This window comes from Monodelphis domestica, chromosome 5, assembly GCF_027887165.1.
Source record: "Monodelphis domestica isolate mMonDom1 chromosome 5, mMonDom1.pri, whole genome shotgun sequence".
NCBI classification, from domain to species: Eukaryota; Metazoa; Chordata; class Mammalia; order Didelphimorphia; family Didelphidae; genus Monodelphis; species Monodelphis domestica.
The window spans coordinates 216,423,113-216,438,417 of NC_077231.1; the positions used below are offsets into that span (position 1 = coordinate 216,423,113).

A 15,305-nucleotide genomic window follows, 5' to 3' on the forward strand; every position below is an offset into this window, starting at 1 on the left:
GTGACTGCTCTGCAGTTTTTTATAACCATTTCCTATTCCTCTCACAACCCAGACATTCAGGGGATAATGGTAGCAAAGTTCTGCTTACAAGATATATTTGACTTTTCTGAGATTGGGGCATGTCACAGACCTCCTCCAGAGCTGGATATCAACACACAGAAGGCTTAATTGGCACTGGAACCAGTGTCCACAATGATTAAGTCCAGATATGTTCTCAAAACCCTTAATACAAGGAAAATTATGCTACAGAGAACACTGCTGAAGGCAAACCCAAATTCTTTTATAAGATCAACTATTGACTACCTTGGTTAATGAAAGAGGTCAGCAAGATAGATAATATATGTGATGTGCAATGAAACCAGCTTAGTTTTCTGATTAACTTACAATGGAAAAACAAATTGAACAAGAAATTAAACTGTCACTTTAAATTCTAACTATTTAAAGAAAAGTCTCAGATGGTTGTCTCAGATGTCAGCTAACTGATTTCTATATGGACTATGAGGAGGAAGAAGAGACAGAAAAAAAGAGAAAGGAGAAGGAAGAAGATAGGAAAGTAAAAGGCAGAGACAAAGGAGGAAAAAAGAGAGGCACTGGGTTGAGGAGAAAGGAGAGGAAGAAGAGCAGACAGTGAATTGATGTGCCCAGCATATCGAAACTGTGTTAAAATTATATCAGATATTCTAGCATATAGAGTTTTCTGGGTCTAACTCACTATAGAAAAGATCCTGATAGGATTACCAAGACATCCAGACATGAGTGATCAAGTTGGGGAGACTTAAAAATCATGCCATACACTTAATAAATATTTGTTGTGTGAATGAAGGAAAAAGAACAAGAAAGAGAGAAAAAGATAGAGAGGTTGATTTATACTGAACTTAAAAATCTCATCCAGACTTTTGGGTTAACAACTAAAAACTCCATTCATAAGCCCACAGAATGGACCTAAATTGCTATTGTATTATTATCAATGTTGTCCCAAATGATCCTGATGCAGAAGCATTCTCAGAAAAATGTCATGTATATATAGTTTATGTGTTACTTGAAGAATTACATTTCAAGAACAAAGACCTTGAAAGGCTGACCAGGATAACTGTTTGACAAAATGATGAAATCCATGGAGAAGACACCAGAAGAGGCTTCACTTCCTTCTCCCAGCTTGTGCCACTTGATCATTTAAGGAGATTCTGAAACTTTTTGTTTTCTTAATTAACGTTCAAGTCTAAATATCAAAAATTCAGTGAGCACCCAAGGAAATATTATTCACCAGCCTGGCTTCTCTGTGACAGATCCAGCCAGCATTGAAGGTGACTGACAGAAGGCTTGGAAGCATCCCTGATCTAGGCTGTATTCACCAATTAATTACTAAGCAATAAATCAATAAATGTCAAAAAAGGGGGAAAAAACCATGCCATAGGAGGCTCAGTTAAAGGAACTAGGGTTGTTTAGTCTGTTCCTATGAATAAAGGTTTATGAAATGTGCTAAATTAATGCTGTCTTTAAATGTTTCAAGGGCTGATGCAAGGAAAAGTCAGATTTGTTCTGCTTCGCCTCAAAGGGGAAAAAACAGAACCAAAGGATGGAAATTATAGGAAGATAGGCGTTAAGTTTGATACAAGGAAAGATTTCCTAATAATCAGAACTGTCCCCAAATGGAATGATATGGATAGGAATGGGGATGGGGATAGGAAATTCCTTATTACTGAAGTCTTTTAGAAGAAACTATATGGTTTTTTTGTCAAGGATCTTGTAGATTCATGCTTTGTGCATAATTGATTAGATTGAATGACTTCTGAGGTCCCTTCCAATTCTGTGATTCTATGATTCTGCCAAGATCCAAAGCTATGAAGCAAAGCCAAGAGACAAAGAAAGATAAACGTGGCTTTAAAGTATGGACAACTAAGAGATCCTTCAAGATAAGTCCACAGATAAGGATGAGTGGACTGAAATGGAGGAAAGTTCATATATACATACATACATACATATATATATATATATATATATATATATAATTCGCTTTGAAAACAAATGATACTGAAGAAAATAATTAGGTAGAGACTTACCTTTAATTTAAGAAAAAGCACACTTCTATGATTGCCATACCGACCCCACTTGACTGGAAGATCTAAGGCCATGATGGCAAACCTTTAGAGATAGAGTGCTGCCCCCCCAATCCTACCTCACAGACCAAGTGCCATGTCCCCCCATCAAGTGTTGGGTGCCGCCTGACCGCCTGACCCCACACAAGGGAGGGAGAAAGCACTCCCATTGGGCTGCTGGGTGGAAGGATGGGTGAACTGAGGAATTTCCTCAGCAAGTATAGAGAGGAGAGGGCAGCCAAGTGCCCAGAGAGAGTGTTCTGCATGCCATCTTTGGCACCCATGCCATAGATTTGCCATCACTGATCTAAGGTACTGGGCCCTAGTGACATGTATCTTTTCTGTATTGACCTTCTGTCAATAAACAATCCTATTTTAGAAAACTGCTTTGGGTGTTGTGGGCCCTGTGAAGCAGGTAATGATGTGGATCAGGAGACTGGAAATCAGGAGTCTCTAAAATGATCAGCCATGAAATATCTAAGAATTTATCATTCTCTATTTAAAAAAAAAAGTCTTAACTGGAATCTTTGCCCTTGTAAATAAGGAAGAACAGAAAAGATGTAACTATAGAAGGGCGAGTTCTCTGGCTTCCAGTCATAATCTTCAGACAAAACCACCCCTCAGGCACTCCAAGTTCTCCATCTTAGGTCTCCAACATTGGGCTCTTCCAGAGAAAAGCTGAGAAAATTCACCTTTCCTTTGGCATGATTCATCTAGGAAACCTCTAGGGTATTTGGGAAGGGAACTGTTGTATATAACTTCCCAAAACAAAGCCATGTTTTATTCAACAGAATTCTAAACCCCTTAAACAAACCTGTTTTTAGCTAACTTTAGTCACAATTTTTGGATGGTACAACATAACTCCAGCAAAAGAGGAAAAGGGGAAAGTCTGAACTTATTTTTCAACTTGTCTTGTAGGTTTTTGGTGAGGAAATAGAGACCCTTGGGGAGAATAAAAGGAAGGTTTGGGAAGGGGATGGAGTGAGAAAGAGAGAAAGGGAGAGAAACTATGGAGGTAAGCCAGCTAAAAAGCAAGATGTCTATTTTTTTTTGTATTAGTAAGAATTTATTAAATAGCTTCCCTCCCCCATTGTCTAAAGAGAATAATAATACATTCAAGAATTGATCAGCTGCTTGAGGAATATTAGGTTCCAAGTTAAAGGTAGGTAAAAGGGAGTTAACATGTTAAGAATTACAAGTCCAGAGGGCAGTTGGGTGGCTCTATGGATTGAGAGTTAGGCTAGAAACAAGAGGTCCTAGATTCAAATCTGGCCTAAGATACTTCCTAGCAGTTGTGTAATTAAAATCTGTTACCCTAAAAACTACAACTCCCAGCACCCCTCTCTCCTCACCTTACATGCTGATGTAGAGAGGATATAAATCTGGTGTAGCCCCACCTCTCGCTCTTTTGTCTTCCTGTCCAGCCTTTTAGACAGGCAAGGAGAACTTAGTCATGTGGTCTTGATTTTGTCAAATAATTAGGTTTTGGGGGGCAGCTGGGTAGCTCAGTGGATTGAGAGACAGGCCTAGAGACGGGAGGTCCTAGGTTCAAATCTGGGCTCAGACACTTTCCAGCTGTGTGACCCAGGGCAAGTCACTTAACCCCCATTGCCTATCCCTTTCCACTCTTCTGCCTTGGAACCAATACACAGTATTGATTCTAAGATGGAAGGTAAGGGGTTAAAAAAATTATGAGTTCACTACAAAACATGCCTATTTCTATCTTATTTTTACTTGTTTTAAAAAGCTGTTCCAAAAACTTCCTACTTTGAGATTTACTTAAAGTTACTGTTTGACTAAAAATGCTATAGCAGAGCATTGTGAGGTGCAAAACAAAAATTAAAATGAAACAATCTTCATGAAATTTTTACTCTAGCTATTTATTAAAATTGGTGGATAAAGCTCTAGGCCTGGAGTCAGAAAGACCTGAGCTCAAATCCAATCTCAGATCCTTACTAGCTATAGAATCCTTAGCAAGTCACTAAACCCCGTTTGCCTCATTTTTCTTATCTATAAAATGAGCTGGAGAAGAAAATGGCAAACCACTGCAGTATCTTTGCTAAGAAAACCCCAAATGGGATCACATAGAATTCTACAACCAAAAAACAACCTAAACAGCAACAATTTATTAAATTTATTTTATTTCTTATTAAATGTCCATTTATTTACTTTATTATCATTTACTTATTAATTTATTTTATTTTTGTCCATTTGTTTTTTTTATTAAATGTTCATTTTTCTACCAAAAAATATAGAAATCAAGAGGCAGGGTGATGTAGTAGAAAAAATTCTTGCCCTGGCATTTATATTCAAATCCTGTTTCTGATGCCTATCACTTGTGTGACTCTACAATTAAACTTGAACCTCAGTTTCCTGATCTGTAAGATGAGAGGTCAGACTACATGGTCTCAGGATTTCCTTCCATTCTACAGCTATGATTTTATGATTCTTTATTGTAAATCTTGAGGAAAATTGTAACATAGTATCTGCTCTCGGGCATTTATTAAACATCTTAAAAGCTAGAGATACAAAGAAGAGCAAAAGGAGCTTCCTGGGACCACGTACAAAAACGCACTGCCCTGGGATGGAGGGGTGCTGAGGTCTGGTCCCAGCTCTGACACTAGCAAAGCAAAGCAGTCAAAATCTCTTTGGGTCTCGTTTCTCATCTATATAATGTCAGAGCCTGAATTCAAATGACCCCTTATGGTCTTTAGGTCTCTTCTAGTTTTGAGAATCACATCTTTCACTTGGTTCCCACTTGGCAGGATACTAAAATAGTCAGGAAAATCAAGAAGAAATCAGCCCTTTAAATGCCAACTGGGGACCCTTCTAGTCACAAAGTAAAAAGTAAAAGCTTTGCAACAGAAATTATTTTTGTGCTGTCAGTTTGACTTTTAGAAGAAATGTTGGTATCTATCTCTGAATGCCATTCTGTGAAGCTTTCAGCATTTATAGCACTTCAAGCAAAGAACAGAACCATGTTGTAAAAGTATTACAGTTCCCTAGTTTACTCAACTCTTCTACACGGTGCAGAACATATAGGGGATATAGACTGAACCTCTCAAAAATTAATATGAGGAACCATCTAAAAAAAAAGTTAGGTTCTTTTTTGCATGCTTGGGGCAAGGGAATGATTGTTTTGGCCAGGGGAAAAAAATTTCAAGTCAACAAATACTTTAATTAAAGTATTTAATTAATATAACACAATATAATATGATGGGAGAAAAAAAATTCACACCAGAGATGACCGTTCTATTGTATAGAGATGGATTAATTTTTTTTAAAGGTCTAAAGACTTTTTATTAGAAAAAAAATGTCTTTTATAATTGTATTGTAGTCATGAAACTTCACTGGTAAGTAAGAGCTTTAAGCCAGGTGGGGCATCTAAAGTGGCCACATTCTCATAAAACATACAACTCACCGGACTTGATTCTCCAAGAAGTGCATGTATCGGTAAAGGAGTGTATAAGAAGGTGAGAGGATGCCCACAGACTTCATCCGGGCTCCACGCTCCAATTCACTCTCCACAGGCATGTTAGCAAAGCAGGCAAGGCCAAAGAAATGCCCTTTTCGGAAATAGCTGCAAGAAACCAAAATCGTCAAAAGGAACAGGAATACTCACTAAAGAAATGAAATGGAATAATTTTTTTTAAGTGTTGGGGGATGATCAAAGCAGTTCCCTGCCTCAATTGGAAAAGCTTGCTTCAAATTGGCCTTTAGTTTGAAACTTTGATAGGTTTTACCTTCTCCAACATTTAGGGCTCTTTAACTGACCAAAAGACTACTCCAGATTTGGGGGGGGGGCAGATAAAGTGGGGTGGTTTAAACAATATATTAAAAAATGCTCATCAGGAAGGAGATGGTTTCAGGAAAATTCTAGGAAGACTTAAATACACTGATGCAAAGTGAAGTGATCAGAACCAGAACATTGTACACAATAATAGCAATATAGAATGATAATCCACTGTGAACGATTTAGTCATTCTAATTAATACAGTGATCCACTACTACTCCAAAGGATTTAACGAAGTACAATGATAGACACTTCCAAATAGAGAACTGATAGTCTTGGAGGGTCCAGTGTAAAGTGTATTTTTTATTTCATTTTTTACTTTCCTTAGGGGTTTTTTTTTGGGGGGGGCGGGGAGATGGCCAGTTGGAAAATATGTCTTGTTCAATTTCATATGTATAATGTGTATCACATTTCTTATTTTCTCAGGGGGTGGGATCCAATACTCTATTCACTGTGCCACCTAGCTCTCTCTACTAAAACTATCTTCTATTTACTCTGAGGAAACCTCATTTGTTGATTGACTGACTGAACATACACACACACATAATTACTTTCTTAAAAAACAAGTTATCCATAACAGAAGTATAAGGTTCTTTATATTAATAATATATACTAAACTAATAACAGCATCTCCTTCACAGCTGTTAATCAAATGATTAGATAACTGATGTAAAAGGCTTTATATAATGACATTCTAATACATAAATATTATTTTTTATTACAATAAAATCCTTTTATTTCTTTGTAAACCTGAAATGTTTGTTGATGATTAAATACACAATAAAAAGGAAATTTTTATTTTTTTTTTAAATTTTTAACTAAAAAAAAAAATCCTGATGAAGTGTCAGTGACCAGGCCTAATTGGTTGGCCCTTAGGAAGAAGGCTCCTTTGAAAATAAAAGAAATGGTCTTTAGTCATAGTTCATGACAAATACTAAGTACTTAAATGCTTTCGTTAATTATCACTGGACATTGGGATTTCTTTTCCTCTTTTTTCTTTCCACTTTTTTATGCAAAGGGTAGCTCATCAAATGGCTAGAAAACACCCATTTCACTTCCTCCTCTTCATTTAAAAAAAAAAAGGCTCAAACAAAATGATATCTTAAGCCATTAAGGGTGACTGAACTTTGTTTTCTTTTTTCACCTTTTTCAGTAAGGGTAGAATTAATCATCCTAGATTCGGATTCCCATTGCACAAAAAAGAAATGATGCTATTTCAGTCCTTGTGACCACAACTAGGAAACTGAAATTCACTTTCTAGATGAATTCTAAAAGACAGCAAAGGTTTTTAACAGCTCAGTTATTTTCAGCTGTTCCTATTAACTAACTTCTGCAAACTGGTGCTTGATTTTACAGAGCCAACCCTTTTAGTCTCAACCACAAGACAGGAAATGGGTCAATTCTGCTTCTTCCCTATGACAAACAAGCTGAATCTTGGGGGAAATAATGGCGGAAAGGCAAAGAAAAATGCAAAGGATTGGTTAGCTTACTTGAGAGTATTTTAGCCACCATAATAACTACCAAAGTCTAAATGGAGTTGCTCTTTTTCACAAAGTTTCATGAGTCAGAAGCCCACCATCTGATAGCAAAAAGAAGAGTGTAGTAAGTAATGTCTCCAAAGCTTGTAGCATGATAGATGGATAGAACTACCTTTGAAAAATAAACACCACACTGGCCAAGCAAATAGGGAAACATGCTTCATACTAGGTTGACTATCTAGACTTTCCCCATCATGCCACAGCAGCTTTTTGGAAGTATACTGTGCCCCAGGAAGCCCTTCCTTTCAGTGGCTGGTTCTTCTCAGAACCCCATTTAAAGGAAAGCACCCAAACTGGTTATGTCTTCATTCCTCTACAGACCCCACTTTTAACTCTCTGAACTTGCTCTACCATATCCCTTAGCAGGTACTTCTCCACATTCCCATCCTCATAGAATTACATTCTTATTTTCTTTTAAAATTTGTTTTATCACCTTATTAAGTCAATTCTAAGGTAGCTGAGTGGCTCAGTGAGTAGGACTGAGCTCAGTCTTGAACTGAGAGCCAGGTCCAGAGATCTGGCTCAGACACTTCCTAGCTGTGTGACCCTGGGCAAGTCACTTAACCCTCACTACCTACCTATCCCTTATCACTCTTCTTCTACTTTGGAACCAATACACAGTATTGATTCTAAGAAGGAAGGTAAATTTTTTTTTTAATGGTCAGTTCTGTGTTCTACTGTATGCAAAACTTATTCTGGCAAAGCCCTTCAGGAGGGAAATGGTACCTAGTTACTTCTCAGCCTCTGGAGTCCAAGTGTATACATATAATCTTTATTTTTCAATAGGGAAATCCAAGACCCCCCAAAAGTTATATAACTTGCTCAAGGCGATAGAACAAAAACAAATCAGACTCAAACCTTCGGCCCTTGATTTCATTTCCCCCTACAGGGCCATTTGAATTTTGAGGCTGGGGTCAGAGGTAAGGAGGCTATGATCTGAGAGGTATAGGGTAGGGAATGAGGAGGTGATACTCTCTCCCTCCCCAAAGGATACTAAAGGAAATAAGTTATGTAGTCACAAGGACCACACATGTTGGGATGTTATGTTCAAAGTCTTCTGGCATAGTTCAACATCTCCCTGCCCTCCCCAACCCCATCAGCCTAAAGATGCCCTAGATTAAAGGAATGGTGCTCCATGCTCCACTGTCAGAAGGGCAGTGACTGGAAGAAAAATTCTGTAAGCTTGCATCTTTTCTCTTTTTTTCTCTCCATCTACCCTCCTAAATTGGAGGTCTTGGTCAACAGGAAAGTGAGAGTTGTCTACCCACATTTTAAGATGATGCTGAGACTCCAAATGTTTCAGAAAGGTCTAAGAGACTAAATTCTGGCTCTTCTACTCACATGCAAGGTGATCATGAATAAGTCCCTCTTGCCCTCTTATTCCCCAATTTTCCTGACAACTAATAATAATAATTTTAAATAATGGTGACATTTATTTGGGACTTTATTTTTTAAATCTTTTCATAAATTATCTTACTTAATTTTTGCAACAACCCTGTGGGAGTTAATTAGGATTAGAATTAATGACACTAGAGGCATTACCCCCATTTTACAGATGAGAAAATTCAAGCTCAGGGAGATTAAGGGATTTGCCTATGCTCACAAATTTACTAAGTGTGTGAAATTGGAATCAAACCATCTCTCATGACTCCACATCCAACACTCTTTTACTACTGCTTCTCAATCAATATGGTATTCAAAAGGGCATTAGATTATTTTTTTAAACCCTTACCTTCTGTATTAGAATTAAAATTAAGGATCAGTTCCAAGGCAGAAGAGTAGTAAGGGCTAGGCAGTGGTGATTAAGTGACTTGCCCAGGGTCACACAGCTAAGACACTAAGGAAATATCTGAGGCCAGATTTAAACCCAGGACCTCTCATCTCTAGTCCTGGTTCTCTATCCACTGAACCACCTGTCTATCCCCAATAGCACTGAATCAAATTTGAGTCAGAAGACCTTAATTCTAAATCTGATATGCCTCTGTGACCTTAAAAAAATGTAATGTCAGAACTTCAATTTCCTCATCCATAAAATGAAGGGACTAAACTAAGTCCCTTCTAGTTCCAAATCCTCTGATCCTATAAACACTAGTAACCAACTTCTAGTAGCATGCAAATCAGTGGCATTAATCATCAGGCCACTTACTCTCTGTTCTGCATTTGGGCTGGTGACATAGATGATAGCCCTTACCTTTCATAGGGCATTTTCTCTCCTTGCTTCCTGTCTCTGTGCACTATAGTTCTTGGTCAGTGAAGCCATTCTAATTCCTTCCCTTGAATGTGGTCTTGTATCAGTCATGATTATAGCCTACTGATTCAAGAGAAGCTACTCCTTTAACTTGAGCTCCCTTCAGCCTCCTTTCCCCTAAAAGTCTTCTGTTCATCCTATCAGCTTATGTAGCCCATGAAGTCTTGACAACTCTTCCTTCAAAATATTTCCAGAGGACCAGGGTACATGCCTTCTCTAAACAGCAACTCTGAGTCCGAACCCACATTAAGACTGGCATCTACGCTTTGATCCCCAGAATAATAAAGTAATCATCTGGATCGGAGAAAACTTCATTCTTTCATGAGAGTTTCAAACTACTAGTTGGAGATGGGAGATAAGGTAGATATTTCAAAATTTTCTAGAAGATAAAAAAGAATTTTGGAGGGGTGAGGAGCAAGAAGAAACACAAGGAGGAAGAAGGATATGAGTTCACAAATACTCACATGAAGTCGGACTGAATTTTATGGGACCCACTGGCCATAGACTTGAATTCAACCCCTTCCAGGTCAATATCTTGAGGCAGACACCATTCCAGCATGTTACCTATGGAACATCGAGATTACAAGTCAGTCTGGAAGAAACTATTGGGAAAAAGCATGTAGTGGAGTAGGCCATTCAAGACCTAAGTTGTCCAATCTGACACGACCCTCTCCAAATGTCAAAGCAATTTGCCTTGCCACTCAGGCAATCCAATATTTGTTGGGGAATATAGAAATTGAAATTACAAGGGATTACCTGGTCTTCATTCTAACATGTGCAGCAGAAGCATCCCTTATGTTATACAAATGGTTTCTCTCAAACCTGCTGCTCCATTTGACTCTACTAGCCAAAGTCTTTTTCCTTTCATTGTCAAATTCTTCACATGTGATCTGTACCATTGCCCTGGTTTCAGCAGGCTTCCTCAAGGCTTGTCTCCTGTCCATACCACTCTGTCTTAAAATAAATTAATGACCTTCTTCTACCCTTGCTGACATTGAACACATCTTCATGAAACTCTCCACTGCTTCAGTTTCCATTGTACATTATGCTAAGTTATCTCATCTACTTAATTGGTGCATTCTTCCACAGGTCTTCCCTGCCCCTGCAAATAGAGGTATTCCTAATATTTGCTTCTCAATTCTCTGCTTAGCTTTCTCTTCTCACCCCATCATTTCTATTCAGATGATATCCCTAATCTCAGTCTCTAGTCTCAACCCTTCTCCCAAATTCTACATCTGCTTTCCCACAGTTCTTTATAGCCATTTCTACCTAGATATAGCCCCATCAGTTTAAAATTAATGTATCCATCAATTCATCGTCCAATCCAACAACAAAAATAAGTCTTCCCACTCTACAAATACCTTCTTTCTGACAATTTCCCAGTCAACTAAGACTGATCCCTCAATGTCTTTCATTCCATCATCTTATGTAGCCCATTTAGTCTTTTCAGTTCTTCCAGCAAAATATTGTTTTTATATCTGACATAATACAATAGGAAGAGAGATGCCAATTATAGGACCATGGTTCAAATTCCACTTTCTAGACCTGCAACTTCAGGCAAGCCACTTTGGGGAAAGTCATCTTTAAAATGAGAAGGTTGGGATAATTGTCGTCTTAAGTTCCTTCCAGCACTAGATCAAAGATTCTTTTTTGAATTTTATCTTTATTTTATTCCAATAAGAAATGTATACCACAAGGTTACATGATTCATGTTGTCTCTCACCCCTTTTCCCTCCCCCCTCCCAGAGTTGACAAGCAATTCCACTGGGTTATACATGTATGAGTATAATTACTCAAAACACATTTCCATATTACTCTTTTTTTACAAAAGAATAATCTTATAAAACCAAAACTCCAAAACATATACCCAAATAAAAAAGTGATAAATCATACATTTTCTTCTGCATTCTTACCCCAACAGTTATTTCTCTGGTGGTGGATAGCGTTATTTCTCATAAGTCCCTCAGAATTGCCCTGGGTCACTATATTGCTATTAGTAGCAAAGTCTATCACATTTGTAGATCAAAAAATTTGTGATAATTTATTTAATAATTTCTTTTTTATTGATGCCTTCTATGAGTTTTTAACATCATGGTAATTTCTATTTATACTCAGCCCTCTCCATTAAATGTTCTCTTAAAAGGGGGAAAAAGGGTAATTAACTAACTAAAAAACAACTAACAAGGCAGTTGTGCCAAATAGTATATATATTAGCATTCCACAACCAGTTTCCCACTTCTCTACTGAGAGGCAGGATGCTCTGTTTTCCCGAACAAAGATTGCCACTGCAAGTAATCAAGAGAGTTTAGCTGCCCCCTTCTAGTTTTAGTCCCATCACTGAAGTCAGCGAATATTGTTTTCTTGGGGCTGCTTATTTCATCAAAAGTCTTCCCGTGTTTCTGTTAATTCCTCATGTTGTTATTTCTTTTGGAGTAAAAATACTCCATGACATTCATATATCACAACTTGTTCAACCAGCCCCTAACTGATGGGCACCTCCCAATCCATCAATTTCTTCTAGTCTTTCTGCTAATAATAGCTATCACTTATTTATTTATTATCACTTTAAAGCTTGCAAAGCTCTTTATAAAAATTATCTCATTTTATCCTCACAAGATTGGAGACTGGATGCTTTTATTATTCATTCCCACATCAGTGGCATGATGATGGATGAGGAAATATATATATACACATATGGAAAATAGAAGAAAAATAGATGAGGAAACTGAGGCAGACAGGAATTAAGTGACTTTCCCAGGGTTAAATCAATATTATGTGCCCAAGGCTGGATTTGAACTCAAGTCTTCCAGACTCCAGTCATGGAGCTCTATCCACTTACAACACCCAATTGATCCCCCAAAGAATGCTGCTCTAATTATTTCGCCAGTTGTGGAAACTTTTTTTGTCAGTCATTGACTTTATGCCACATATGCTCTATTTCTTGACCATCATTCCAGTTTAAGCTGCTACCATCTCAGGCCTACATTTCTACAGGACTTTAGAAATGAAAAGGCCCAAACAGATCATTTGGTCTAATCCTTTCACTTCCCAGATTTAGAAGTTCAGGCTCAAAGTGACTTTTACAAAGTCTCTTAACTAGTTAGTAGCAGAATCAGAGCTATGCCTTGGGCATCCGATCCTCCCCCGGCCAATGCTTTTTTTTTTCATCAGACTTGCTCACTTTTGAATCCCCACCACAGTAAAATGTCCCCTCCTGTCCTTGTTTTTGTTGTTCAATCATGTCTAAGTCTTCATGACCCTCTGTGGGGTTCTCCTGGCAAAGATGCTAGAGTGGCTTGGCATTTCCTTCTCCAGGGGATTAAGGCAACTAGACGTAAAGTGACTTGCCCAGAGTCACACAGCTAGTAACAGTTTGAGGCTAGATTTGAACATGAGTCTTCATAACTCTAGGACCATCACTCTATCCACTGAGCCATTTAGCTGTCTCTTTGTGTCCTAGGGATAGTTAACTATTAATTAGAGTTAATAGTTATTATTTGCACAATGTTCATGATTCTTTATCTGTACACTAATGGAAACACAAAATTATCCTTCTAAAGATAGAAGATCTTTGCTCAAGCAAAAACCTCTTTCTAAATGTTGACATATTTACTCAATGACTATTTATACATCAGAGCTGTGGATTTTATACTGCCTAAAGTTTTTTGGGTTACACTTAAAGGCACCCCCATAAGTCAATGAACTTGCAGATTCTGTGTAATAATGACAGCATTTACTCAGAAAACGGATGAAGCAGAACACAGTCATTTACTTCCAATTATCTTGTCATATAGTCAGAATTTCCATTTCATCACAAAAATACTATAATAATGAAATACTGGAGCAGATACAATCCTAGAAGGATTAAATAAACAGCATGAATCAGTTCTTTACAGTCAGAGCAAATGCCTTACTCAAGTGCTCGTCTCCCGGGCTTGAAAATATCATAATCGGACTTCCGGTCAAGATGGCGGCGTAGAAGCAGCAAAAGTTCAGACCTCGGAAACCCTTCCTTACTGATTGCAAACAGAGTGCTCCTAGGACACTGAAATTCAAGCTGAACAACAGGATAGACCAGGGGAACCCTCCTCCTGGACCTGGATCAAAAGGTACCGCACCCCAAAAGCCAGAACCCTAGATCACTCGGATCTAAGGGGCAGGCAGAAGGAAGGTCCCAGGACTCATCCCCCCCAACCCAGAGTTCTGAGCCCACGGCAACAGCGGGAACCTCAGGGCTCTGAGGACTCACCTTAAAAGCAACCTGAGCCAGCCTCCAGGACGCCCAACACAGACGGCAGGGAAACATAGAGAGAAGGGAGAAGCCTGTAGTCCCCTGGCTGGGTCCTTCCATCTGAGTCTCAAGGGAGGTCCCAGCTTTAGGGTACCAGCTGAACCCAATCCCATTAGGAGCCCTCAGAGCTACTGAAAGGACAGAAAACTCAGGGCTGGCAAAGGGGTTGCTCCGAAGAGCTTACCTTGAAAGTAACCCGGGCCAGTTTCTGGGCACTCAACACAGACTGTGGAGGAGGAGGTTGTTTTTTTTTCTTCCTTTTTTTGGTGCAGTGATCATTCAGCCCACACCTGAACCTAATCCCATCAGGAGCCCTCAGAGCTTCTGAAAGAACAAAAACCTCAGGGCCCATGAAGGGCTTACCTTGAAAACTACACGGGCCAGTCTCCAGGCATTCAACACAGATTGTGGAGGAGGAGGTTTTTTGCTTAAGGGCTTATTTGGCCCAAACCAGGTGAACCTAATCCCATCAGGAGCCCTCAGAGCCCAGAGAGGCCACACACCTCCCCCCTAAGAGAGAAGGGTCTTCTGAAAAAAAAAAAAACAGAAACCTAGAGGCGAAGTCAAGATGACAGCCTAGAAGGAGCATAGACTTGGCAGCCTGGCCAGAGCTTTGGAGATCCTCCATATTTGCTCCAGTTGTCCAGGAAGTTTAAAACTCAGAGTAAACCCAGCCCAACTAAGCTGAACTCAATCCCATCAAAAGACTCCAGAATGCAGGGAAGCCCAGGCTCCCCATCCATCCTCATTGACTGCTTGACTTTAAGCCAATCAAAAGCCTCCAGAGGACAGGAAAGCTCAAACCCCCAACAACACTCCCCCAGAGATTACACCAAGAAATCTTCTGTTAAAGCTCCAAGAGGAGAGACCGATAGAAATCCCCCCCAAAAAAAAACAAAAAAATGAGAGGAACAAGAGCACAAACAAATACGTTGAGTAAAGAAGGGGTGAATTTGAACAAACAACAGAAACAGAAGAAAGAAACTACAATAGACAGCTACTACTCAGCAAATGGAACAGAGGGGGAGAGATCAGCAAATGATAAACCAGAAATCCCAGCGAATTGGATACAGGCTGTGGAAGAACTCAAAACACAACTAAGAGAGGCTGAAGACAATTGGGAAAAGAACTTAAAAATTAAGATAAGTCATCTGGAAACAGAGGCACTTGAACTAAAACAAGAAAATAGTGTCCTGAAAGCCAAAATCATCCAGCTGGAAAATGAGGCAAAGGAGATGAAAGATGAGGCAAAGGAGATGAAAGACGAGGTAAAGAGGATGAAAGACGATCTTCAAAGAAAATCAGACCAGAAGGAAAAAGATGACCAAAAAGCCAGAGA

The 15,305-nt window shown here is 38.9% G+C and overlaps 1 protein-coding gene across 1 annotated transcript in view; it reads right to left on the reverse strand.

Moving 5' to 3' along the window:
* The window catches only part of DENND11 (DENN domain containing 11), a 59,854-nt gene that overhangs the window by 14,535 nt on the left and 30,014 nt on the right, over nucleotides 1–15,305 (reverse strand). The window contains exons 2-3 of the mRNA XM_001368088.4: nucleotides 10,140–10,239; nucleotides 5,518–5,676 (exon numbers count right to left, since the gene is read on the reverse strand). Coding sequence (XP_001368125.1) covers nucleotides 5,518–5,676; nucleotides 10,140–10,239 — 259 coding nt within the window. The remainder of the gene's footprint in view (nucleotides 1–5,517; nucleotides 5,677–10,139; nucleotides 10,240–15,305) is intronic.